The 27,614-nt window shown below is 47.9% G+C and overlaps 1 protein-coding gene across 2 annotated transcripts; it reads left to right on the top strand.

Moving 5' to 3' along the window:
• Positions 1-861: 861 nt before the first annotated feature.
• Positions 862-27,614, top strand: DEF6 (DEF6, guanine nucleotide exchange factor). 2 transcript variants are annotated; one of them, XM_025384468.1, is made up of 12 exons: positions 862-989; positions 12,762-12,902; positions 13,622-13,807; positions 15,487-15,723; positions 15,811-15,957; positions 21,283-21,391; positions 21,538-21,728; positions 21,804-21,836; positions 22,919-23,085; positions 23,214-23,412; positions 26,739-26,829; positions 27,033-27,614. In XM_025384468.1, exons 1-12 carry the CDS (start codon positions 894-896, stop codon positions 27,254-27,256), a joined length of 1,821 nt encoding a protein of 606 aa, XP_025240253.1. In that variant the 5' UTR covers positions 862-893; the 3' UTR covers positions 27,257-27,614. The 2 variants fall into 2 exon arrangements, with proteins under 2 accessions (XP_025240253.1, XP_025240252.1); XM_025384467.1 differs by having other exon boundaries at positions 21,538-21,836.

The raw sequence follows: 27,614 nt of genomic DNA on the forward strand, positions 1-27,614 counted from the left end.
TGGGTGTGTCCCAGTCCTTTTGGACACTGGATCTGAAGAAATGGAAGCACTGACGTGGAGGGCCCTGAATCCCAAGCCTGCTGCTGCTGGGACCCTTAAAGTTGAGGTGCACCACAAGGCTCACCACCGCGTGTTTCCGAAAGTCCCCAGTGTCTTCAGGGCCTCTGAGGCTACAGTGGGCAGTGCTCAGAATACTGTTTAGAGCCAATGCTGAGGGGACAGGGAGCCAGCAAGTCAAGTGCCACATCCTGACCTGGAGAGGTGCCCTGGCCCATTTCCTTCTCCAGCTTTGTGATACTGCCTTTGTTTCCTTCCACTTGGATGGAGTCCCGCCACCGTGGTAATATTAAGTAGCACCAAAAGCTCTACCCAGAGCCTACTATGTGCTTTACATCCATTCTCAGACATTCTTACAACACGGAGGCATTTTTCCTGCTTTACCAATCAGGAAACTGCTCAAGGAGATTAAGTAATTTACCCAAGGCCTCCTATGTATAACTAGGACTGGACCTTTAGTCTGTCTGACTCCAATATCAGGATGAGCTTGCTTTTTTCCTCAGCAAGCTGCCTCTGGGAGCCCCAAAAGGCTCCAGAAGCCTCCAGGACTGAGGAGGCTTCTAAAAGGGCCTCACATGCCCCAGGAGCCAGGTGGATACAGAACAAGGGTTCCCACTCTCAGAGAGTTGGTCCCCAGTTCCCATGCAGGGAGTGGAGCTTCTGAGCACTGCCAGAGCAACAGGCAGGGTTCTTGCCAGCACGGAGCCTCACGGAGTGAGCAGGCAGGTGGAGCTCTCGCTCCACCGCAGCCCCTCTGCGGTCTCTGCAGCCGTTTGCATTTCCTGAAACCGGATCTTGGTGTCAGAGCCGCCCCCAGCCGGGCGGGCGCCTCAGCCATGGCCCTGCGCAAGGAACTGCTCAAGTCCATCTGGTACGCCTTTACCGCGCTGGACGTGGAGAAGAGCGGCAAAGTCTCCAAGTCCCAGCTCAAGGTGAGGGGCACCCAGGGCCCAGGGGAGGAGGGCAGATGCACCACACCAGCCCTTGCCGCCTGGGAGCCAGGTGTGGACACTGTGCCACTCCAGGGGCACCCAGCCATCCAGTGTCCCGGGCCCAGGGTCAGGGGGTTGGTCCTGGGTAACTGGGCCAACATAGCCTGGTCGATGCCGCTGCCCACCCTCCAGAGACCTAGTGAAGTATGCGCAGAAACCTTGTGCAGAACTGGGCCCCACAACTGGAGGCCAGGGGTTTCTGAGGGCCATCATGGGGTTCTGAGGGCCAGGAGCCAGGCCACATCCCAGACTCCATGTGATGAGCACACACATCTCCACAGAGTCATGCTTGGGCACGCAGTCTGCTCTTTCTTGCCGCTTCCTCCTGACTTTCAAGAGAAACAGTTAGCCAGTACTTGGCAGTCATTTCCTTTGGAGCTGAGAGAGGCATAAAGGGGCCGCCCCCAGTCCCAAACCAGTCTGGCCTGCCTAACCCAGCCCCCCAGGTGGAAAAGAGCTGCGGAGTGGGTGAGGACTGAGGACCCTATTATACTGCTACCCAGCTCACCCCCCTATCCCCTACACATACCGGGTTGGTAAACTTACCTTAGGCCTTGAGACGTCAGGTAGGGAAGGGGTGGAATCTAAGCCCAGGAAAATCCCCATCAATGATTGTCCTGAAGTCAATCATCTGGCCTAGACGATTTCTGGAAGACCGAGGAGTTTTTCTCTCTCTTCCTCTAGTCGTCCATTAGTGCTGCCTTCCCTACCCTAGTTAGTGGGGAGGAAGCAAGGCCCTCAGCCACTAGAACCAGTGAACGCTGGGGGAAAGGAGCAAGGTAGGCCTCAGCTCTCTTGGACCTGCCATAGGGGTGCCTTCATTCACTCTGCAAGTACTTGAGTGCCCCTCGTGGGGCTCTGTGCCTGGCATGTGGCTAGGCACTAAACTCCTGGTGTCTCCCTACCCCATCCTCCAAAGGAGATGTGTGTGTCTCAAGGAAATCTCCATTCTTAATGACCGAGGTAGAGGGTGCCTGGGAGATGAATGGGACAGAATAGTTACTGTGCCCCACTACAGTTCCAACCCCCGACTTTACTGAACTTGGACACGAGGAACTTGAATATCCCAGACTTGAATACACAGAACGAGGGTTCCCTCTCTCAGAGAGTTGGTCCCCAGTTCCCATGCAGGGAGTGGAGCTTCTGAGCACTGCCAGAGCAACTGGCAGGGTTCTTGCCTGTTGAATATCCCAGACTGGTCCTATGTTACAGTTCCTTACCTGGATTTGCGAAAATCTAATAGATGATTTCACTCCCCCAGGAAGGAGAGCCCACTACCATCTTTTGTCACCTGGGGAGAACTTCCTAACAGATTCTTCCTTACATCCTATTTAAATCTCTTGTATTGCAGATCATGTCATTTGGTTGGGTTCTCAGTATAAATGGAAAAAAGTCGATCATCCAAAATCCATTTCTGCAAACTCTGTATCCCACCCCTATCTCCCACCCTGCCCCTTTAATATCTTGCCAGACAATACCAGCCCCCGTGGCTCTTTGCTTCCAGGGTAACATTTTTCACCTCCGTATTACCTGTGGCCCCGAAACCTCTCCAGGCTCTCTCTGCCCTTCACATATGGAAGGTACAGCCTTTAACTGGCTCCCCTTTTCCTGGTGCCATCAGCCAGTAAAACTTCCTAGCTTGAGCCTCTGTCTTGCCCTCTAAAAGGGCCAGTACCCACTCCCTCACCCCCATAGGTTGCATATTTCTAGGGAAATACTTCATGGAGAGCTTGCGTGCTTGAACTGTCCACTGTCTGTACCTCATCACAGTTCATATTGAGCCTAATGCCAGCAACATCTGTGGTCACACATGATCAATGATAGAGTTCACTCCTACTTGACAGAAAAATTGTCCACTCTGGAAGCCTGAGCTAACAGTGGGAGTCTCAGGGGCCAAGTGGGGGTGGGGCAGAAATGGCAGGGCTCCGTTCAAGCCCATAATAGTGAATATTGGAAGGGGAGGAAGTAGTGATAGTGTCGAGGGGTGGGGATTCCAGCAAAGCAAAGGAGTAATAGAGAAGTGGTCAAAAGGCAAAGGAGGAAGCAGACGAGAGAGTTATACAAGCAGGGCCCACCTCTCCCCTGAAAAGACTTGGGGCTGAGGGAAAAGACCTTGGAGTCAATCTGGTTTTTTGTTGTTGTTGTTTTAGAGATGAGATCTTGCTCTGTCACTCATGCTGGGTACAGTGGTGCAATCATAGCTCACTACAGCCTCAAACTCCTGGGTTCAAGCGATCTTCCTACTTCAGCCTCCTGAGTAGCCGGGACTACAGGCACGTGCCACCGTGCCTCGCTAATTTTTTTATTTTTTATTTTTTAGAGCCTGAATCTGATTATGTTGTCCCGGCTGGTTTCAAACTTCTGGCCTCAAGTGATCCTCCGGCTTCTGCCTCCTGAGTAGCTGGAATTATAGTCTTGGGCCACCTCACTGGGCTGGTTACTAAAACCATCCCTAGCCGTAGGTCCTGGGTTGGGACCTGGCAGGAGACCTGCACTAGCACAGGGCAAGATGTGTCGGTGGGTGACATTTGCCACTTCTCCTCTAATGTGTTGGTAGAGGGGCTCCCAGTGGCTATCCTGGGCAAACCCATGATGAGGCCAGAGGGTAGGAGGAAGAACAGCATGTCCTCTGAGAAAAGCCCAAGGAGTGGGGTTGTTTCTCCTGGAGAAGAGAAGGCTTGAGGGAAAAAACAGATACTTCTTCCTCTCTTTGAATTCTTGAAGAAAGCACAATGGCTTCGTCCAGTTGGGTTGAGAACAGAGAAAGTAAACCAATAGGAACGGCACTCCTGCCCAGGATGGATTTAGGTTGAACACAAAACTTCCCAGGAGTTGAGGGCTGTGAGTTTTTGCAAGGTTCCCAGAACCACCTCTAAAAGTATTTAAAAGGTAGCCATCCTGACAGAGGGCTGTAAAGAGGGGAGCCTTTGGGAATGATGTGTGTCCTACTGACCACACCCTCTTCCCCAGGGGAGCAGTTTTGATTTTGGGACTAGTGGAGGATCAGTTGATAATTTGGCCTCCTTCCCCCCTGACTATCAGGCAGTGGGGTGAAGGGGTATGTAGATGGAGCAGTGTGTCTCCAGTTTGATGAGGATCTTAAGGAGGCACCAGGCCTACCACTTCCTCCTTGACTGACAGGAGCTGGGGGGAGGGAGGGTAGACAGGGTCCTTCCAGTCTCCTGCACCTCCAGCTGACATTCAGAGCATTCCTGGAGCCCAGAGTGAGACTCTTGCCCACTGAGAGTCAATGAGCTTCAGGTTTTGCCGCCTCTGGAGAGGGACAACCACCTTCTCCTTAATGGAGGAAAAGTTAAGAACAGCTCCAGTCCAAAAACCTGCTAGCTAGGATCATCAGCTTTGTCCTGACCCCTGTGTGCTACTGGTCTCTCCAAGCTAGGATTTGTGGGTAGGGAAGGGAGGATGATTTAATGATGTGCAGAGCACTTGACTCAGAACCACACAGGCTTGGATCCGTGCTGCTCCCCATCTGGGTGACTTTAAGCAAGTCACTGTCCGTCTTCGGTTTCTCATCTATAAACCAGAGGGTTGATCACAAAGTCATCCAGCCAGCCTACAAAAATAAAGAATAAATTCTGTACCTCAAATAGGTAAAATTGGTCTGTGATGCAGCCTCTCCTTTCCCTTAACTGGGCCTCTGTCTCCTTTGACGCCCACACCCAGCCCCTCCAGCCCCCTCTCAGAAGGTGGCACAGCTAATCCAAAGATTCCCACCTTTTAAAATTTCCAGTGTTACTCCATGATAGTAGTTATGCTTTTCTAGTAACTCACTAGAATACATTTGGTAACTCTTAAAAGGAGCTGTGTCTTTTTTTTTTTTTTTTTTTTTTTTTGAGACAGAGTCTTGCTCTGTCACCCAGGTTGGAGTGTAGTGGCGTGATCTTGGCTCACTGCAACCTCCACCTCCCAGGTTCAAGTGATTCTCCTGCCTCAGCCTCCCAAGTAGCTGGAATCACAGGTGCCCACACCACGCCCAGCTAATTTTTGTATTTTTAGTAGAGCCAGGATTTCGCCATGTTGGCAAGGCTGGTCTTGAACTCCTGACCTCAGGTGATCCGCCTGCCTTGGCCTCCCAAAGTGCTGCGATTACAGGCATGAGCCACCACACCTGGCTGGATCTGTGTCTTTTAAAAGGGTCACTTGGAACCTAGATTCATTTAAAGACCTTGCTGGGCACCGTGGCTCACACCTGTAATCCCAGCACTTTGGGAGGCCATGGCAAAATAATCACTTGAGTCCAGGAGTTTGAGACCAGCCCTGGCAACATAGCAAGACCCCAACTCTACAAAAAACGAAAAATTTAGGCATGATGGTGCGTGCCTATAGTCCCTGCTACTCCGGAGGCTGAGGTGGAAGGATCGCTTGAGTGGGAGAGGTCAAGGCTGCAGTGATCCATGGTTACACCACTGCATTCCAGCCTGGGCAATAGAGTGAGATTCTTTCTTAAAAAAAAAAAAAAAAAAAAAAAAGTCAACTTAGGAGCGAAATCTTTCTGAAATCGTTGCTGGGTGCTTTTATATATTCCCAAACCCTGTGGATCCTGAAGGCTGGAAACTACAGAATCAGTTCTTGCTGACTGTTGCCAGCATGGACCTGACACCCACACTTGAGTTTTTAGGATCCCCAATCCCCACATCTGAGTTTTAGAGGATCCCTCAAGTCCCGAGAGGAGAACTACTCCCCTACATGCCTCCAGAGGAAAGAGTGAATAGATGAAGCATCTCAAATGTCAGTGACTGCCAACTCAGAGGCCAGGGGCTCCCTGGGTTTGTGGAGACTGTGGGAGTCCTCTCTGAGGAAACCCGAATGGCAGCTTGTGAAAAATACACCTGGACCCCACCCCTGGAAACTCTGAGTCAGTAGGTCTGGGCTGGGCGGGCATGTTTCAGTTTCACCAGCTCCCTGGGTGATTGTGGTGCTCAGCCAGGGCCAGTGCACTGTAGAGATCAAGAGCAGGACTTTGGAGTCAGACCTTGGGCAAGACGCTTCCTCTCTTTGAGCCTTGATTTCCTCATCTGTAAAATGAGGATAATGAGAGTGCCCTCCTCCAGGGCTGAGGATTGATGGAGATCTGCAAGCAAGCTCCTGCTCACAACTCCTCCGTCACTGTCATTTCCTTTCCAGCATGACCCCTCCCCTAGTCACACCCTCTCTCCACCCCCAACCCCTACCGCACCCAGGCACAGGAAGCTGACGGTCTGAGGTCGGCCCAGCTCTCTGGAGAGAGGCCCTGAGTGTCTGGGCATTTAATTCTTCCTTGTCCTGGTATCTGACAGCTCGCAGGGGTCAGAGTCTCTGCCCTGGGCTTTTCAGAATCCAGTGGCAAAAGTGTAGGTGAGGTGCAGGTCTTAGGGACAGTACAGGACGACAGAACTAAACTCAACTGTGCTGTTATGTGGCAGGTTCTGTCCTGGGGTGAGAGGGCATTCATAGATCCTCTCCTAGAACTCTCTTTTTAGAGAGATGAAAACTGAAGCCCAGTAAGGTTAATATGCTCAGTGGGATTTAGTCAATCTCTGGCTTTTGTATTTTGTCTGCTTCTTCCCATAAAGTGTTTAAGTTCATTCAAGAGATATTCATTGAGCATCCATTAGGTGCCAGGCCCCCTGATACCACAGTGAAAAAAACGCAAACATTTCTACCCTTGTAGTGCTGACATTCTAGTCAGAGGAGGCAGATAATAAACTAAATGAAATGTACAATATGATGAAAGATGATACATGACATGGAAGAAAATAAAGCAGAAACGGGTAGGGATCATGGAGGTCAGGCAGGATTGGGTTACAGGTTTAAATAAGGCGATCAGGCCAGGCAGGGTACCTCACACCTGTAATCTCAGCACTTTGGGAGGCTGAGGTGGGTGGATCGCTTGGGCCGAGGAATTCAAGACCAACCTGGGCAACTTGGTGAAAGTCCGTCCCTACAAAAAATACAAAAATTAGGCCCAGCACGGTGGCTCTTGACTGTAGTCCCAGCACTTTGGGAGGCCGGGGTGAGTGGATCACCTGAGTCAGGAGTTCAAGACCAGCCTGGCCAATATGTTGAAACCCCGTCTCTACTAAAAATACAAAAATTAGCTGGACGTTGGTGGTGGGCACCTGTGATCCCAGCTACTCAGGAGGCTGAGGAAGGAGAATCGCTTGAACCCGGGAGGCAGAGGTTGCAGTGAGCCGAGATCATGCCACTGCACTCCAACCTGGGCACAAGAGCAAAACTCCATCGCAAAAAAAAGAAAACACACACACATACACACAAAAATTAGCAAAGTGGGATGGCGCACACCTACAGTTCCAGCTACTCAGGAGTCTGAGGTGGGAAGATCACCTGAGCCCAGGGGGGTTGAGGCTGCAGTGAGTTGTGATTGTGCCACTACACTCCAGCCTGGGCAACAGAGCGAGACTCAGTCTCAAAAAGTAAGGTGATCAGAGGATATTCCACCTGGTCAGGGAGTACACATTCCCTGAGAAGGTGACATCTAAGTAAAAACAGGGAGGAGGAAAGGGTTTGAGCCATGCAGTGACCCGGAGAGAAATATTCCAGGCTGCAGGAACAGTAAGTGCAAACGTCCTTGGGCAAGAATATGCCTGACCTGCTGGAGGAACATTAAGGAGGCAGAGTGGCTGGAGGCAAGTAAACAAGAGGGATGAGGTCAGAGAAGGTGCAGCAGGCCAGGTCACATGGGGCCTGGAGGCCTGTAGAAGGACTCGAACTTTTACTCTGAAAATTATGGGAAACCATTGGAACATTCAAGTTAGACTTTAGGAGTCAGAAAAATTCAGTGAATGGGGGACGTTATACTACCTTTGGAGTCAAGGTTGAGATTAGACTCATTGCTGCCCTCAAGGAATGTAGAACACCCAGAAATGCTCACACAAACAGTGAACAGCAAAAGAATATTATTATAGAGCAACTTAATAGGACAAATTAGTATCTGTGGTTAATGGCACCCTTTTTCATCCCTATTGTTTTAAATTTTATTCTAAAGACAATATATGCTCCTGGTTTAAAAAAAGAAAACACACAGAAGAATACAATGTTAAAGAAGAAATTCAGGGCTGGGCTGTGGTGGCTCATACCTGTAATCCCAATACTTTTAGGAAGCTGAGGCAGGAGGATCGCTTGAACCCAGGAGGGCTTCTCCTGCCTCAGCCTCGTAAAGTGTTGGGATTACAGGTATGAGCCACCATGGCCTGGGCAATATAATGGGAACTCATCCCTACAAAAAAAAAGAAAAAAAAAATTTTTTTTTTCACTCAGGCTGGAGCACAGTGGCACGATCTTGGCTCACTGCAGCCATGATTTCCTGGGCTCAAGCAATCCTCCCACCTCAGCCTCCTGAGTAGCTGGGACTACAGGAGTGTGCCACCACACCCAGCTAATTTTGGTATTACAAAAAAAATTTTTTAACTTAGCTGAGCATGGTGACGCACGCCCGTAGTCCCAGTTTCTCGGGAGGTTGAAGTTGGGGGATCGCGTGAGCCTGGGAGGCGGAAGCTGCAGTGAGCAGAAATCATGACACTGCACCCCAGCTTAGACAACAGAGCGAGACCCCATCTCTAAATAAATAAACAAAAATAAAAGTAAATTTATTGTAAAATTAAAACATGTTAGTGGTAAATTTTTTTTGTGGGTGTGTGTGTGTGTGTGTGTGTGTGACAGAGTCTCACTCTGCCGCCCAGGCTGGAGTGCAGTGGCACTATCCTTCCTGGCTCACCGCAACCTCCACCTCCCAGGTTCAAGCAATTCTTCTGCCTCAGTCTCCCTGTAACTGGGATTACAGCTGCCTGCCATCACACCCGGCTAATTTTTGTATTTTTAGTAAAGACGGGGTTTCGCCATGCTGGCCAGGCTGGTCTCGAACTCCTGACCTCAAGTGATCCGCCCATCTGGGCCTCCCAAAGTGCTGGGATTACAGGTGTGAGCCACCACGCCTGGCCAATTTTTTTTTTTTTTTTTTTTTTTTTAATTTTGAGATGGAATTTCATTCTTGTTGCCCAGGCTGGGGTGCAATGGCACGATCTCGGCTCACTGCAACCTCCACCTCCCAGGTTCAAGGGATTCTCCTGCGTCAGCCTCCCAAATAGCTGGGATTACAGGCACCTGCCACAATGCCTGGCTAATTTTTTGCATTTTTTGTGGAGACGGGGTTTCAACATGTTGGCCAGGTGGGTGACCTCAGGTAAGCCACCTGCCTCAGCCTCCCAAAGTGCTGGGATTACAGGCTTGAGCCACCACAACTGGCCCCAAAAATTTTTGAAGTAAAGAAGAATATAATGTTGGCTGGGCACAGTGGCTCATGCCTGTAACCCTAGCACTTTGGTAGGCCAAGGCGGGCGGAACACCTGAGGTTAGGAGTTTGAGACCAGCCTGACCAACATGGCGAAACCCCGTCTCTACTAAAAATACAAAAATTAGCCAGGCATGGTGGTGGGTGCCTGTAATCTCAGCTCCTCAAGAGGCTGAGACTGGAGAATCACCTGAACCCAAGAGGTAGAGGTTGGGGTGAGCCGAGATCATGCCATTGCACTCCAGCCTGGGCAACAAGAGCGAAACTCCGTCTTAAAAAAAAAAAGATGAAAATTCCTCCCCTCCCTCTGGAGGGGTGATCACTGTTAACAGTAAGCGAATCTTCTAGATTCTTTCTGTATACAAATAAACAGGTTGAACCGTATGAAATTTCTGACACTTGATTGTTTTGACCTACTAAAATACTAGTTTTATATAATTCGACCTAATCTTTGCATGTGTATTTGACAAACATTCTGTAGCTTGCTTTTTTTACATGCCAGTGTAGTATGCATATCTTTCAATGTCTGTTCATACAAACATAATAAAGATCACCCACAACTTTTATTAAGCAGGGCACTATGCACCAGGTACTCTTCACTCAAAACAGCCTTTGGAGCAGACCCTATCATTATCCTCACAGAAGAGGAGACTAAGGTGTTGGAGAATTAAACATTTGCCCACGAGCACACAAGTGGGAAAAGTGAAATCTTTCCAACTACACACAGTGGTTCCTGACATAGTATATCTGTTTCTTACTGAAGGAGCCTCAGTTTGTCTCCAATTTTTCATATTATAAACAATGCTTAATGAGCATTCTTGTAACGTATATCTCCCATGGGTGTCTGTGGGTTGGATGATTAGAAATTCTGGGGTGGCTGGGCGCAGTGACTCACGCCCTGTAATCCCAGCACTCTGGGAGGCTGAGGCAGGCAGATCTCCTGAGGTCAGGAGTTTGAGACCAGCCTGGCCAACATAGCGAAATCCCATCTCTACTAAAAATACAAAAATTAGCCGAGCATGGTGGCACGCATCCATAATCCCAGCTACTCAGGAGGCTGGGGCAGGAGAATCACATGAACCTGGGAGCTGGAGATTGCAGTGAGCCAAGACCGTGCCACTGCACTGGGCGTGCAGTGAGAAATTCCATCTCAAAAGACCGCGCCACTGCACCTGGGCGGCAGATTGAGACTCCATCTCAAAAAAAAAAAAAAAAAGATAAGGACATGGGTAGTTTGAAAGAGGCCAAGAAACAGCAGATGAGAATATATAAAACTTGAACGCTTGTCACTTCAGAAGTGGTCAGTGTATGTTGGCATTATTCTCTTGAGGTGGTCACCCTGGGTTTTAAGTACTAGGCATTGAGCCAGTGGCACCCCTTAGAGTAGGGATTGGTATCCTGTGACCACAGATGTGTTAAGAAGACTTTCCTGGAATTAGTGATAAAAACTCACATGGCTTAAGGGAGAGGGGATTTATTGGTTCACATAACCAAAAACTCCAGGGATAGCTGCCCAGAGGGAAATGAGGGAAAAAAAGGAAATGCTCCCTTCCTGGGATCTCCCACTTCCCAGTTTGCCAAGGAGAACTGAGCCCCAGGAGAACACTGAGGCAAAGTCTCAATACTTTCTCCCCCTCCTCTCTGAAAAGAGAATAAAATGAAGGCTTGGCATACACACCATCTCGGAGACAGTGCCAGCTCCTGCCTCCAAGGAACTGATTCCAAGGTGAACTGCTGGTGGTGGAAGAAGTCCTTCAATACAGCATGTATTGGTTGCACTTGATGTACAGAAGAGGACATAGATGCTGAGGGACATCAAGATAAGCAGAGACCTTGTCTCCAGAGTTCACAATCCAATGGAGGAGGGAGACTTGACATCAATATTCTAGTAGGAAGGCAACCTGTGAACCAGGCACATTTAGTTTCAACCTCAGCTCTGCCATTTACTCTTAAAATTTCCAAACCTCTGTATCTTCACCTGAAAAACAGGCTTAATGGTATTTGTGTTAGGTGATTGTGAAGACTAGAAATGGGGTATAAAAAGTGCTTTGACTGGGTGTAGTGGCTCATGCCTGTAATCCCAGCACTTTGGAAGGTCCAGGTGTGAGGATCACTTGAGGCCAGCAGTTCAAGGCCAGCCTGGGCAACACACCCAGACCTCTGTCTCTACCAAAAAAAAAAAAAAGTTTTGGCCAGGCATGGTGGCTCAGGTCTGTAATCCCAGCACTTTGGGAGGCTGAGGTGGGCAGATCGCCTGAGTTCAGGAGTTCGAGGCCAGCCTGGCCAACATGGTGAAATCCTGTCTCTATTAAAAATACAAAAATTAGCTGAGTGTGGTGGTGGGTGCCTGTAATCCCAGCTATTCAGGAGGCTGAGGCAAGGGGATCGCTTGAACTCAGGAGGTGGCGGTTGTAGTGAGCCGAGATCATGCCATTGCACTCCAGCCTGGGTGACAGAGTGAGACTCCATCTCAAAAAATAATAATAATAATAAAACAAAATAAAAATTTTAATTAAAAAAACCACCTCCTACAGTGACTGGCATATGGTGAGTGTGCAATAGTGACTAGTGACTTTTTAATCATTCACACTGCCTGTGACAATAGGTATAATAGAATTACCCCCAAGGCGATTTTATTTTCACCAGATTTCAGATTTCAACCCCTTTATTCTAATATCATGGATTTGTTCAACAAACCCAAATTTCCCCTGCACACCATTATGACCACTATCCCTTCTAAGCCTTGCCCTCTCCACGTCATGGGCCATTTTTCATGACCCTTCTTTGAGCCCTCTCCTCTCCCAGAGGAGACACACTTAGGTGATAGGCACACTGCAGCCAGAACACTGAGTCTTTGATGGAAACCATGATAAATTGGCAGCTTCTGCCCTGGGGTAGCAGACCAAGTCCCTGCAAACCCTGCAAACTGTCCAGCATTGTGGGAAGCACTTGGGCTTTGGAATCTGACAGAGCTGGATTTGAACTCCAAGGTGTTCACTGTGGGTCTTTTGGCAAGGTACTGAATCCCTTGAGCCTCAGTCTCCCTGTCTGTAGAAAGAGGACACCAATACCTAATGAAGTGGCTAAGAGTATAACTGCATGGGTTTGAATTCCAGTTCTGCCAGTTGTGACCTTGGGTGAGAAATATCTCAGGGCTGCAGGAGTTTTCATCTGTAAAATGGGGATGTGAGTAGTTTTTATGGTGGTTAAGCAGATGATACGTAAAGTGCTTTAGCCCAGTGCTTGGCACATAGTATTTTAAGTTTTAGTTATTACTGAACTGAACCGTGTGTGTAGAGAACTCAGCCAGGATGGGGTGGGGACAAGCAGAGAGGTGAGGAGCAGTCCTCTGGCCTAGTTTTGGTTGGGGTACAGAAAGACACACTGCCACTACTCTATCTCAGGTGCTGTCCCACAACCTGTACACGGTCCTGCACATCCCCCATGACCCCGTGGCCCTGGAGGAACACTTCCGAGATGATGACGACGGCCCTGTGTCCAGCCAGGGATACATGCCCTACCTCAACAAGTACATCCTGGACAAGGTGGGGCCCAGCTTGTAGGGGGCATCTGTAACCTCTCCCCACTTCTCCAGCCTGGCCAGCAGCCCAATACCTTGCCACTCCAACTCTTTGCCCCTGCCATAAACTCCTACTTCTGCCTGCTCTGTCCATGCCTGCTGTCCCATCACATCCCTCACATCCCAGCCACCTGCCTCCTTCCTGTCCCCCTCAACTCACCTTCGGTGTCCCTCATCTCTAATGAGGTGGGCCGCACCCTACCCATAGCCATCCACCGAACACCTGCCTGGCCCTCCTCCAGCTTCCAGCTATAACCTCTACAAAGGGTTCACTGAACACCTGCCCGGCCCTCCTCCTGCTTCCAGCTATAACCTTTATAAAGGGTTCTCCACCCTTCCCAGACTGTCCCCCTGACCCCCACCCAACTCCTCCAATCTGTCACTGTCTTTCCAGGTTCTTGGCTCTTAGCTTCCTGCTGGGTTTCTCTTCCTTTCTCCTCTGGGCTGAAAGACTAGAGTTACTCTGTTGTCAGGGGGCCTGGGGGGTGTGGGTGTGTTGTGGGGGGTGGAGTGGTTGGAACCAGCTAGTTACCTGGTAATCAGCTCAGGGATCCCTTGAGTTAGGGCCCTGGACTTGGCCAGGTGGGGAGCAGGGGCATAGATGAACCCCAGAAACCCAGCTGGAGCCTAGTGTCGTGGTAGAGCAGGGATATGCAGCCAGCTGATTTGCAGCCCTGGTGGCAGGTGGAGGAGGGGGCTTTTGTTAAAGAGCACTTTGATGAGCTGTGCTGGACCCTGACGGCCAAGAAGAACTATCGGGCAGATAGCAACGGGAACAGTATGCTCTCCAATCAGGATGCCTTCCGCCTCTGGTGCCTCTTCAACTTCCTGTCTGAGGACAAGTACCCTCTGATCATGGTTCCTGATGAGGTGAGGGTGATGGCAGCCCCAGGGACTGAATCACTTGGGACCAGACCTAAGCAAAACCATGAATGAGACCAAACCACCTTTGGTACCTCCCACATCCCTTTCTTTCTTCACTGTCTTCCCATGCTGGTATCTGTCCTCACCCAGCTGTCTCCAGATGCCTAGAACTGCCTGTGTCAGAGTAATTGTGCCTTCTTCCAGGAAAACTGAAATTACACTTTCATGAGGGTTCTGCTGGTCCTCACTGTAGGAAAATGATCTGCACATTCTGTTTACACAGAGGTCTAAATGCCAGATACATTACTGAGCATTACTGGCAATCTAGGAAGGGTGCTTTTTTTTCCCCCTTTACCTTTTGCCACTTCTTCCAGGACAGGAAGGATGCTTTACAAGGCAAAGGGAGACCTTTCTGAGACAGGAGGTTACTCTGGTTCCAGATTTTCCCTTTCTGCCTTTCTTCTGGAAAGCTAGGACAGATTCAGCTAAAAGACCCAGGGAGAGGACATCCTGGGAGGAGAGGGCATCCTGGGAGAAAAGGCCAGGAATCTGGTCCCTACCTCCTCACTCCTGGGTGAAGCCAGGGAAGGCATTTTCCCATCCACCTGCACGCTCCCTCTTATCCTCATTTCCCTCCCCTGCCCATTTGGCCTTGTGACCCTTTAGTCCTTTTGGTGGCTGTGGAGATGCCAGGGTGACTTTAGGTCTCTAGAGTGGGGTTTACAAGAGAAGGAACCTCTGTACTTATAAGAAGCCCTAGCATGTCAAGCTCCACTCACATTTGTTCTGGCTTCTGTTTGTGGGAAGGGTGATGAAGGGAACCATCTGAGCCCTGAACCAGTGCCCTCTACTAAATGCCCAAACAAGACCCAGGAGCCCCCAGAAAGTCCTAAACGGAGTGTCCCAAAAAGTTGCTGGGGCAGGTGAGGGACATGTGTCCATCTGCACGGACACTTGGCTGGCTGCCCTTGTTAGACCCCTGCCAGTCAGGGCAAGGTGGCCTCTTGGAGGCCAGGTGGTTGCTTGCTTCTGTGATCAACATACAGAGTTAACAACTGCAGCAGGATGTACCCCAGCCACCACTTCCGGTTCCTCTGTAACAGGTTTCCTGTCCCTGCCCAGCTTACCTCTACTCCCCACTCCCCACCACCTACCCCTACCCCAAATCCCCTTCCCCTCCCACAAGGGAAGGATCCCCAGGGTTGGAGATTGGGGCTTGCAATAAGGACCTGAATGGGATTCAGGAGATCAGAATCAGGTTCTGGCTGCCCCCAGTTTGCTGTGTGACTTAGAGCCAGTCACTTCCCTGTTTAGGCTTTGGTTTTGTCATCTGCAAAATGAGTGATTGGATGAGAGGGCCTTTGCACTCCCTTGACACTTTCTGTGGTTTATTGCCTCTTCCTAGACCCCAGATCTCAGGTCCCCTTCACCTTGCCCTTAAGATAGGAAGGAGTGGGACGGGAGGTTGTGGAGGGGGAGAGAAATTCGGAGTTGGGGTTGGGGCTCCAGGATCCTCTCCCAGGTCTTTTCCCTGGTCTCCATAGCATTTGGTCCTCTGGCCCCTTCAACGGTCTGTCCCCTGTTTCCCTCTGCCCAGGCTCTGGGAGCCAGATAGAGCACTCCCTGGTGTTGGTGCTGGCAACACCGCCTGCTGCAACTACCAGGCCTTCCTTCTCCTGCTCCAGGTGGAATACCTGCTGAAAAAGGTACTCAGCAGCATGAGCTTGGAGGTGAGCTTGGGTGAACTGGAGGAGCTTCTGGCCCAGGAGGCCCAGGTGGCCCAGACCACCGGGGGGCTCAGCGTCTGGCAGTTCCTGGAGCTCTTCAACTCAGGCCGCTGCCTGCGAGGCGTGGGCCGGGACACCCTCAGCATGGCCATCCACGAGGTCTACCAGGAGCTCATCCAAGATGTCCTGAAGCAGGTCAGCCAAACTGGGAACTAGGGGAGGCGCACAAGGTGCAGGGCAAAGGGGGACCTGGGAAGCCTCTGACGTAACTCTGGCTGGCAGGGCTACCTGTGGAAGCGAGGGCACCTGAGAAGGAACTGGACCGAACGCTGGTTCCAGCTGCAGCCCAGCTGCCTCTGCTACTTTGGGAGTGAAGAGTGCAAAGAGAAAAGAGGCATTATCCCGCTGGATGCACACTGCTGCGTGGAGGTGAGGGGCAGGATGGGGGTGGAGGACACCTCAGGGCCCAGAGCGTCCTCAGGGGCATGAGAAGACAAGGGGGTCAGGAGAGGGGCAAATGGAGAAAAGCCACGGTGACACAAATTCTGCTTAGATTAGTGTGACCCAAATATATCTGGATGCCTCAAGGCCATTCTCATCCACGTCAGCACTTAAAACTAAAACTGCAACTCAAACACCAAAGTAATTGGTGAATAATATGGAATTTGCTCAATATTTCAGAGGAAGTGGCTTATATCTATACTACACAGCAAATCTTTCTAAAAAAATCCCTTTTAAAGGTTTTTCTTCTTCACCCATATTCCATTCTCTTTAGCAACTCTATACTTCCCTATTCTCCCTCCACACCCCTCTGCTCTGTCTTCCCCTTCTGTTTCCTCCCTTGTGTTCATTACTATTTTAGAGGCTTAAAACACAAGCCTCTTTACTATTTTAAATAATATATATATATGTGTGTGTGTGTGTGACATAAAACTTGCCATTTTAACTATTTTAAGTATACAATTCAGTGGCATTAAATACATTCATGAAATTAAAAAATTATTTTGATATACAACAGATGTACATATTTTCAGGGTACATGTGATAATTTAATACATTCACATATTTTGTAAAGATCAAATCATGTCATTGGGTATCCTTTACCTTAAATATTTCTTTATGCTAGAAACATTCACATTATTCTCTTCTATTTTGAAATATACAGTAGATTATTGTAAACTATAGCCACCCTACTGATCTATCGAAATCTAGGTCTTATTTCTCCTATCAAACTGTATGTTTATACCCATTCATCAACCTCTCTTTATCCTCCCCCGACACTTCCTGGCCTCTGGTAAGCACTAATATACTCTCTGTCTTCATGGGGATCCACTTTTTTAGCTCCCACATATAAATGAGAACCTGCAATAGTTGTTTTTCTGTGCTTGGCTTATTTCACTTAACAAAATGACCTATGGTGCCATCTATGTTGCTGCAAATGACAGGATTTCATTCTTTTTATGGCTGAATAATATTCCTTTATATATATCACATTTTCTTAATCTATTTATCCATTTATGGACACTTAGGTTGATTTCGTATTTTGGCCATTATGAATAGCTCTGCAGTAAACATGGGAAGGCAGATATTCTTCAATATATTGATTTACTTTCTTTTAGATATATACCCAGCAGTGGAACTTCTAGATCATATGATAGTTCTATTTTTAGTTTTTTGAGGAACCTTCATACAGTTTTCCATAGTGGCTGTACTAATTTACATTCCCACTAACAGTGTATCGGGGTTCCCTTTTCTCCACATCTTCTCCATCATCTTTTTACAGAAAAGATATTCTTGACCAGGCACAGTGGCTCATGCCTGTAATCCCAGCACTTTGGGAGGCTAAGGCAGGTGGATCACCTGAGGTCAGGAGTTTGAGACCAGCCTGGCCAACATGGTGAAACCCCGTCTCTACTAAAAATACAAAAATCAGCTGGGCGTGGTGGTGGGCACCTGTAATCCCAGCTCATTGGGAGGCTGAGGCAGGAGAATCACTTGAACCTGGGAGGTGGAGGTGGCAGTGAGTCGAGATTGCACCATTGCACTTCAGCCTGGGCGACAAGAGTGAAACTCCATCTCCAAAAAAAAAAAGATGTTCTCTATTTTTTTTTTATAAAAAGCCATTTTAACTGGGGGTGAAATGATATCTCATTTAGTTTTGATTTGCTTTTCTCTGATAATTAGTGACACTGAGCATTTTTTCATATCTCTGTTGGCCGTTTGTGTGCCTTCTTTTGAGAAATATCTATTCAGATCTTTTGCCCATTTTTAAATTGGATTATTTGGTTTTTGCTATAGAGTTGTTTGAGCTCCTTATATATTCTAGTTATTAATCCCTTGTCAGATTGATAGTTTGCAAATATTTTCTCCTATTCCATGGGTTGTCTGTTCACTTTGTTGATTGTTTCCATGGCTGTCCTGAAGCTTTTTAGCTTGATGTAATCCCATTTTTCTATTTTTGATTTGGGTGCCTGTGCTTTTGAGGTCTTCCACAAAAAATCTTGGCCCAGACCAATGTCCTGGAATAGTTCTCCAATGTTTTCTTCTAGTAGTTTCATAGTTTCAGGTCTTACGTTTAAATATTTAATACATTTTTACTGGATTTTTTTTATATAGTGAGAGATAGGGGTCTAGTTTCATTCATCTGCATATGGTTGTTTAGTTTTCCCAGAACCATTTATTGAAAGGAATGTTCTTTCCCCATTGTGTGTTCTTGGCGCCTTTGTCAAAAATGAGTTCCCTGTAAATGCATGGATTTATATCTAGGTGATCTATTCTGTTCCATTGGTCTTTGTGTCTCTTTTTATGCCAGTACTATGCTGATTTGGTTACTATAGCTTTGTATTACATTTTGGTATTTTGTTTTATTTTAGAGACAGAGTCTTGCTCTGGTGTCCAGGCCGGAGTGCAGTGGTATGACCATAGGTCACTGCAGCCTAATCTCCTTGGGCTCATGGGATCCTCCTACTTCAGCCTCCTGAATAGCTGGGGCTACAGGTGTGCACCACTGTGGCCAGTTTGTAGTGTATTTTGAAATCAGGAAGTGTGATGCCTCCAGCTTTGTTCTTTTTACTCACGATTACTTTGGCTATTTGAGGCCTTTTGTAGTGCCATATAAATTTTAAGATTTTTTTTCTATATCTATGAAGATTACCTTTGCTATTTTGATAGAGATTGCACCAAATCTATAAATTGCTTTGGGTAATAGTGTTATTTTAACAATATTAATTCTTCCAGTACATGAGGATGGGATATCTTTCCATTTTTTTGCATCCTCTTCAATTTATTTCATCAGTTTTATCGTTTTTCTTGTATAGATCTTTCACTTTGGTTACATTGATTCTTAGGTATTTTACATTCTTTGTAGCTGTTGGAAATGAGATTGTGCTTCACTTCTTTTTCAGATTGTTTGCTGTTAGTGTATACAAATGCTACTGGGTTTGTTTTTTTTTTTTTTGAGATGGAGTCTCGCTCTGTCGCCCAGGCTGGAGTGCAGTGGCCAGATCTCAGCTCACTGCAAGCTCCGCCTCCCGGGTTTATGCCATTCTCCTGCCTCAGCCTCCTGAGTAGCTGGGACTACAGGCGCCCGCCACCTCGCCCAGCTAGTTTTGTATGTTGAATTATCCTGCAACTTTACTGAATTCATTCATCAACTCTAACAGTTTTTTGTTGGAGTCCTTTTTTTTTTTTTTTTTTTGAGGAGGCAGAGTCTCACTTTTATCACCCAGGCTGGAGTTGGAGTGCAATGGTGTGATCTCGGCTCACTGCAACCTCCCATGTTCAAGTGATTCTCCTGCCTCAGCCTCCCGAGTTAGCTGGGATTACAGGCACCCGCCACCACACCCGGCTAGTTTTTTGGGGTTTTTTTTGGTATTTTTAGTAGAGACAACGTTTCACCATGTTGGCCAGGCTGATCTCAAACTCCTGACCTCAGATGATCCACCCGCCTCGGCCTCCCAAAGTGCTGGGATTACAAGTATAAGCCACCGCGCCCGGCTTTTTTTTTTTTTTCTTTTTCTTTTTTTTTTCTTTTTCTTTTTTTTTTTTTTTTAAGAGAGAGACAGGATCTCATTGTATTGCCCAGGCTCATCTCGAACTCCTGGCCTCAAGCAATTCAACCACTTCAGCTTCCCAAGGTGTTAGGATTACAAGTGTAAGCCACCACACCCCATGGAGTCTTTAGATTTTTCTAAGTATAAGACCATGCCATCTGCAAACAAGGCTAATGTGACTTCTTCATGTCCAGTTTGGATGCCGTTCATTTCCTTGTCTTGTGTAATTGCTCTGGCCAGAACTCCCAATATTACGTTGAATAAAAGTGGTAAAAGTGGGCATCCTTGTCTTGTTCCAGATCTTAGAGGAAAGGCTTTCAATTTTTCTCCGTTTATTACAATGTTAGCTGTGAGTTTGTCATAGATAGCTTTTATTATTTTAAGGTATGTTCCTTCTATACCCAATTTTTTTAGGACTTTTATCATAACACAATGTTGAATTTTTTTAGAAAGCTTTTTCAGGGTCTATTGAAATGATCATATGGTTTTTGCTCTCAGTTCTGTTACTATGATGTGTCATGCATATTGATTTGTGCATGTTGAACCATCCTTGCATTCCTGGGATGAATCCCATCTGATCATGGGGAATGATCTACACTCACAATATTGTACAACCATCACCACTATCTATTTCCAAAACTTTTTCATCACCCCAAACAGAAACTCTGTACCCACCAAGCAATAACTCCTCATACTCCCTGACCCCAGCTCCTAGTAACCTCTATTCTGCTGTCTCCATGAATTTGCCTTTTCTAGGTATCTTACATAAATAGAATCATACCATATTTGTCCCTTTGTATCTGGTTTCTTTCACTTAGAAATGTTTTCAGGCTTCATCTATGTTGTCAAATATATCAGAATTTCATTCCTTTTTAAGGCTGGATGATATCCCTAATGGTGTGTGAGGATCCCAATTTCTCCATTTCCTTACCAACAGTTGTTTTTCATTTAAAAAAATTATCATAGCCATCCTAGGATCCGTCTAATTTTGTCACATAAGGTGTTACTGTGTAAAGGAATGCAGATCTACGCAGAAGCCCCAGCCTCATCACTAACAGACTAACAGTGTGAGGTGGACAATCCTGGAGCTCTTAGTGCCTCAGTTTCTTCCTCTGTAAAGTGGAGCTAATAATGCCTGCCTGGCTAGGCTGTATAGGTGGAGTGAAGATAATGATGCATATAAAACGTTAGTACAGACTCTAGAATGTGGTAGCTATTATTTTCCACAGAATGTAAGCTTAGTGGAGGCAGAGATTTGGTCTGTTAGGCACACCTTAGTATCCCAACCCCTGGAGCAGTGAGTGGCACTCAGTAGGCACTCCAAAAATATCTGCAGAATGAATGAATTAACTCTTAACAAGCAGGGCTATGTCGAAGTGCGTTGTCATGGATAGTGAGGACCCTGTTACTGGCAGTGTTCAAGCGTGATCTGCATAAACACTGAGTGGCGACTATGTACTGGGCCCCTTGAAATAATAACAAGATGAAAACGCACCTACCTAGCCTTCAAAGAGCAAAGGCTACAGAGTTGTGGGGACATAAGTCCCCCATAACTTATGATGCAAGCCATGCAGGCTCCTGGCAGAGTGGGGTCCCCAGGGAAGATAGCCAGGAGGGCTAGGGGCTTGAGCTGGAGCATCCTTGGGGCAGGTGTGGCCCTGACCCAGTGAGGCTAGCCTGGCTGCCACCTACCCTGTCCCAGGTGCTGCCAGACCGCGACGGAAAGCGCTGCATGTTCTGTGTGAAGACAGCCACCCGCACGTATGAGATGAGCGCCTCAGACACGCGCCAGCGCCAGGAGTGGACAGCTGGTGAGTGCTCGCTAGGTGGCTTGGGTCTGGCTGGTCCTTAGTCGCCTCATCTGTGAAAAGGGGGTGATAATACTTTGTCCAGCGGGAGGTTGGAGAGTGGACTCGGGCCGCGAGGATCCGACTGACCCGCTCCCGCTCCTCGGCAGCCATCCAGATGGCGATCCGGCTGCAGGCCGAGGGGAAGAAGTCCCTACATAAGGACCTGAAGCAGAAACGGCGCGAGCAGCGGGAGCAGCGGGAGCGGCGCCGGGCGGCCAAGGAGGAGGAGCTGCTGCGGCTGCAGCAACTGCAGGAGGAGAAGGAGCGGAAGCTGCAGGAGCTGGAGCTGCTGCAGGAGGCGCAGCGGCAGGCGGAGCGGCTGCTGCAGGAGGAGGAGGAGCGGCGCCGCAGCCAGCACCGCGAGCTGCAGCAGGCGCTCGAGGGCCAACTGCGCGAGGCGGAGCAGGTGGGGTTCGCTCCTGGCGCGGGGGACTGGACCGGTGGGCTGGTAGGCTGCGGGGCGGGCCAGCGGGGGAGCGCCAGGGGCGGGGCCTGGGCAGGGGGCGGAGCTCCTGGGTTGAGGGGCGCGCACTGGGGTGGGACTTGGAAAGAGGGATTGTTGGGACAGAGTCCGCGGGTTTGAAAGAGATTTGGGATGGGGCTTCCGCCGGGGGCAGGGCCTGAGGCTAAGGAAGGGGTGTGGGGCGAGGTCCAAGCCGGTGGATGGATGGGGCCTGGTTCGGAGACCTTGGCTGTGGGTTGGGGCTTGGGCAGAAGGAGCCGTTGAAGACCGTATGATTGGGGATTAGATTGGACCAAATTTGGACTAGACTTGAACTGAGTTTACAGTGAAACCAGTTTGAGAGGCAAGCGGGACGTGTATGGAGGCGGACTAAGCGTGCAGAGGCAATTAGATTTAGGATTTAAGAAACCTGGATCTGGAGTCAGAAACATGTAGATTCAATCCTAGCTCTGCTTCTTACGAGCCCAGTGATGCCAGGCAGGCTCATTTTACTGAGCCTTATCTGTAAAATGCTAATGCTAATAGAACTTTGCTCACAGAGGTACGGTGAGGGTTAAATGAGGAAACACTTGTTGTAGTGTCCAGTAACTTTTCGTTGTTATAATTGGGTTATAGTCACCTCCTTCCTAGCAGCAGCCATGATTATAACATATTGTTATATATTATAATAATTATTAAGCTAGTGCTAGGAAGGAGATGACCATATTTTTATATCTTATTTAATTATATAATGTTGTTTAATTACATATTATATAATTATGATTAAGGTTGGTACTAGAAAGGGAATACCTTTAGCCCGTTTCCCCCAAGTGGCATCTGTTCACCGACCATTATCTGTTCCAGTCAGGCTCTCAGAAAGGGGTCAGATCAGGAAACCCCAACATGAAGGCGTTCCCCAGACCGTTACCCCTAGGCAGCTTAGCAGAGTCCTGGGGAAAGAAGGGCAACATGCCCACCCCCTCCTCCCCTGCCCCCACGTGCCCCTTTTGACCTCGCTCTGGGTCCACCACCTCCCCACTCCACAGGCCCGGGCCTCCATGCAGGCTGAGATGGAGCTGAAGGAGGAGGAAGCTGCCCGGCAGCGGCAGCGCATCAAGGAGCTGGAGGAGATGCAGCAGCGGTTGCAGGAGGCCCTGCAACTAGAGGTGAAAGCTCGGCGAGATGAGGAATCTGTGCGACTCGCTCAGACCAGGTAGGCCTGAGGAACTTCTTCAGGTTCTCCCACCACCCCTCCTGGAACCCACCCCAATTTTCCTGCTTGCCGCGCACCTGCAAGGTGCCTTGGCACTAGAGACCACACAGTACACACTCGCCCGGCAGACTGCTGGAAGAGGAGGAAGAGAAGCTGAAGCAGCTGATGCAGCTGAAGGAGGAGCAGGAGCGCTACATCGAACGGGCGCAGCAGGAGAAGGAAGAGCTGCAGCAGGAGATGGCACAGCAGAGTCGCTCCCTGCAGCAGGCCCAGCAGCAGCTGGAGGAGGTGCGGCAGAACCGGCAGAGGGCTGACGAGGATGTAGAGGTGAGGCCTGGAGTGGGATGGGGTGAGGCTGGCAGGGTAAGCTCATTAGGGCACAGACTGTGGAGCCAGGCTGCCTTCCCTCAAACCCTGGCCCTAGCAGCCGCTAGCTGTGCGACTTGGACAAATTCCCAAACTTCTTGGAGTTAGTCGCTCGCCTGGGAAAGGAAACTGGTAATAGCGTTGTTATGAAGATTAAATGAGATGATACACGATATTTAGTATGTAGTAAGTGCTGAAGAAACATTTGCTGCTATCTTTGTTCACATTATTATTAATCTGGGCAAAAATTTTTCCTTCTACCCTTCCAAGCCCCTGTCTTGCTATCCTTGTACTTTGGTTCTACTCCTTGGAGCCTGAATCTCCATAAATTCAAACACAGAAATATGTAACATAGAAAGGGAAAGTTCCTCCATGATCCCCCCGACCTCACAACCACTGCTAATGGCTCCGTGAAATGTTGAACAGAGGTTCTTGGATTAGGTCCTGGAAAGGTGGTGTAGTGCAGTGGCTTAGAGCTCAAGTGTATCCCTGGGCAAGTCACTTAACCTCTTTTGAACCTTTTTGTTGTTAACTTCTGCTCTGGAAGTTAAATAAGATAATAAGCACGCTTAGCACATCTTAGCTGCTCAATAAACGGAAACTATTTTTTTTATTATTATACTTTAAGTTCTAGGGTACATGTGCACAACGTGCAGGTTTGTTACATATGTATACATGTGCCATGTTGGTGTGCTGCACCCATTAACTCGTCCTTTACATTAGGTATATCTCCTAATGCTATCCCTTCCCCCTTCCCCCTCCCCACAATAGGCCCCAGTGTGTGATGTTCCCCTTCCTGTGTCCAAGTGATCTCATTGTTCAATTCCCACCTATGAGTGAGAACATGCGGTGTTTGATTTTCTGTTCTTGTGATAGTTTGCTGAGAATGATAGTTTCCAGCTGCATCCATGTCCCTACAAAGGACACAAACTCATCCCTTTTTATGGCTGCATAGTATTCCATGGTGTATATGTGCCACATTTTCTTAATCCAGTCTGTCACTGATGGACATTTGGGTTGATTCCAAGTCTTTGCTATTGTGAATAGTGCTGCAATAAACATATGTGTGCATGTGTCTTTATAGCAGCATGATTTATAATCCTTTGGGTATATACCCAGTAATGGGATGGCTGGGTCAAATGGTATTTCTAGTTCTAGATCCTTGAGGAATCACCACACTGTTTTCCACAATGGTTGAACTAGTTGACAGTCCCACCAACAGTGTAAAAGTGTTCCTATTTCTCTACATCCTCTCCAGCACCTGTTGTTTCCTGACTTTTTAATGGTTGCCATTCTAACTGGTGTGAGATGGTATCTCATTGTGGTTTTGATTTGCATTTCTCTGATGACCAGTGATAATGAGCATTTTTTCATGTGTTTGTTGGCTGTATGAATATCTTCTTTTGAGAAGTGTCTGTTCATATCCTTTGCCCACTTTTTGATGGGATTGTTTGTTTTTTTTCTTGTAAATTTGAGTTCTTTGTAGGTTCTGAATATTAGCCCTTTGTCAGATGAGTAGATTGCAAAAATTTTCTCCCATTGTGTAGGTTGCCTGTTCACTCTGATGGTAGTTTCTTTTGCTGTGCAGAAGCTCTTTAGTTTAATTAGATCCCATTTGTCAATGTTGGCTTTTGTTGCCATTGCTTTTGGTGTTTTAGACATGAAGTCCTTGCCCATGCCTATGTCCTGAATGGTATTACCTAGGTTCTTCTAGGGTTTTTATGGTTTTAGGTCTAACATTTAAGTCTCTAATCCATCTTGAATTAATTTTCGTATAAGGAGTAAGGAAAGGATCCAGTTTCAGCTTTCTACTTATGGCTAGCCAATTTTCCCAGCACCATTTATTAAATAGGGAATCCTTTCCCCATTTCTTGTTTTTGTCAGGTTTGTCAAAGATCAGATGGCTGTAGATGTACGGTATTATTTCGGAGGGCTCTGTTCTGTTCCATTGATCTATATCTCTGTTTTGGTACAAGTACCATGCTGTTTTGGTTACTGTAGCCTTGTAGTATAGTTTGAAGTCAGGTAGCATGATGCCTCCAGCTTTGTTCTTTTGGCTTAGGATTGTCTTGGCAATGTGGGGTCTTTTTTGGTTCCACATGAACTTTAAAGCAGTTTTTTCCAATTCTGTGAAGAAAGTCATTGGTAGCTTAATGGGGATGGCATTGAATCTATAAATCACCTTGGGCAGTATGGCCATTTTCAGGATGTTGATCCTTCCTATCCATGAGCATGGTATGTTCTTCCATTTGTTTGTGTCCTCTTTTATTTCACTGAGCAGTGGTTTGTAGTTCTCCTTGAAGAGGTCCTTCACATCCCTTGTAAGTTGTATTCCTAGGTATTTTATTCTCTTTGAAGCAATTGTTAATGGGAGTTCATTCATGATTTGTCTCTCTGTTTGTCTGTTATCGGTGTATAAGAATGCTTGTGATTTTTGCACATTGACTTTGTATCCTGAGACTTTGCTGAAGTTGCTTATCAGCTTAAGGAGATTTTGGGCTGAGATGATGGGGTTTTCTAAATATACAATCATGTCATCTGCAAACAGGGACAATTTGACTTCTTCTTTTCCTAATTGAATACCCTTTCTTTCTTTCTCTTGCCTGATTGCCCTAGCCAGAACTTCCAACACTATGTTGAATAGGAGTGGTGAGAGAGGGCATCCCTGTCTTGTGCCAGTTTTCAAAGGGAATGCTTCCAGTTTTTGCCCATTCAGTATGACATTGGCTGTGGGTTTGTCATAAATAGCTCTTATTATTTTGAGATACGTTCCATCAATACCGAATTTATTGAGAGTTTTTAGCATGAAGGGCTGTTGAATTTTGTCAAAGACCTTTTCTGTATCTATTGAGATAATCATGTGGTTTTTGTCTTTGGTTCTGTTTATATGCTGGATTATGTTTATTGATTTGCATGTGTTGAACCAGCCTTGCATCCCAGGGATGAAGCCCACTTGATCATGGTGGATAAGCTTTTTGATGTGCTGCTGGATTTGGTTTGCCAGTATTTTATTGAGGATTTTTGCATTGATGTTCATCAGGGATATTGGTTGGAAACTATTATTATGGTTACATTTTACCTTTTGGAGGTCCATGAGTCCCATGAAGTTGGAGGCAAACTCTATTCATGTATATATTAATAACTCTTCATGAGCATACATGGTTCTTCTCTGGGGAGATGATCAGTAGTCTTGGTCAGATTTTAAGCAGCCTGTGAACCTGAAAAGATCAAGACTCCATGCCATGGATGATGGTTCTGATCACTCCCCACTGGCCCTGCCCCCACAGGCTGCCCAGAGAAAACTGCGCCAGGCCAGCACCAATGTGAAACACTGGAATGTCCAGATGAACCGGCTCATGCATCCAATTGAGCCTGGAGGTGAGAAGGGATAGACTCTGGAGCTTTCCCTGGAGCTGGGCGAGAGAAAAGAGGGAGAAAGGGATACCTCCAGATCTCCTAGGGCCAGCAACGGTAGGACTGGCAGTCAGGAGGCTCCCCTCTCCTCCAAGGGCTGAGGCAAGGCCCCTTGCCTCTCGCCTTTGCATGCCTTTCTCCTTACTTGCCTGCCTTCTCTCTGCCAGATAAGCGTCCGGTCACCAGCAGCTCCTTCACAGGCTTCCAGCCCCCTCTGCTTGCCCGCCGTGACTCTTCCCTAAAGCGCCTGACCCGCTGGGGATCCCAGGGCAACAGGACCCCTTCGCCCAACAGCAATGAGCAGCAGAAGTCCCTCAACGGTGGGGATGAGGCTCCTGTCCCGGCTTCCACCCCTCAGGAAGATAAACTGGATCCAGCACCAGAAAATTAGCCTCTCCTAGCCCCTTGTTCTTCCCAATGTCATATCCACCAGGACCTGGCCACAGCTGGCCTGTGGGTGATCCCAGCTCTTACTAGGAGAGGGAGCTGAGGTCCTGGTGCCAGGGGCCCAGCCTCCAACCATAAACAGTCCAGAATGGAACCTGGTTCACCCTTCATACCAGCTCCAAGCCCCAGACCATGGGGACTGTCTGGGGTGTTGATCCTTGAGAACTTGCCCTGTGCTTTAGACCCAAGGACCCAACCCCTGGGCTGGGAAAGAGTGAACAAGCAAGCTGGGGCCACCTGCCCCCAGGTGGCCACCAAGTTGTGGAAGCACATTTCTAAATAAAAACTGCTCTTAGAATGAA

The sequence above is a fragment of the Theropithecus gelada genome, chromosome 4 (genome assembly GCF_003255815.1).
Source record: "Theropithecus gelada isolate Dixy chromosome 4, Tgel_1.0, whole genome shotgun sequence".
In the NCBI taxonomy this organism is placed as follows: Eukaryota; Metazoa; Chordata; class Mammalia; order Primates; family Cercopithecidae; genus Theropithecus; species Theropithecus gelada.

What these genes read in the sequence shown, in the direction of transcription:
- DEF6 (XM_025384467.1), top strand. Translation starts at nt 894, where the DNA reads ATGGCCCTGCGCAAGGAACTGCTCAAGTCCATCTGGTACGCCTTTACC. An exon ending in GTGCGACTCGCTCAGACCAG is followed by an intron (nt 23,086 to 23,213) that starts GTAGGCCTGAGG and finishes CTCGCCCGGCAG; the next exon opens with ACTGCTGGAAGAGGAGGAAG. An exon ending in GCATCCAATTGAGCCTGGAG is followed by an intron (nt 26,830 to 27,032) that starts GTGAGAAGGGAT and finishes TCTCTCTGCCAG; the next exon opens with ATAAGCGTCCGGTCACCAGC.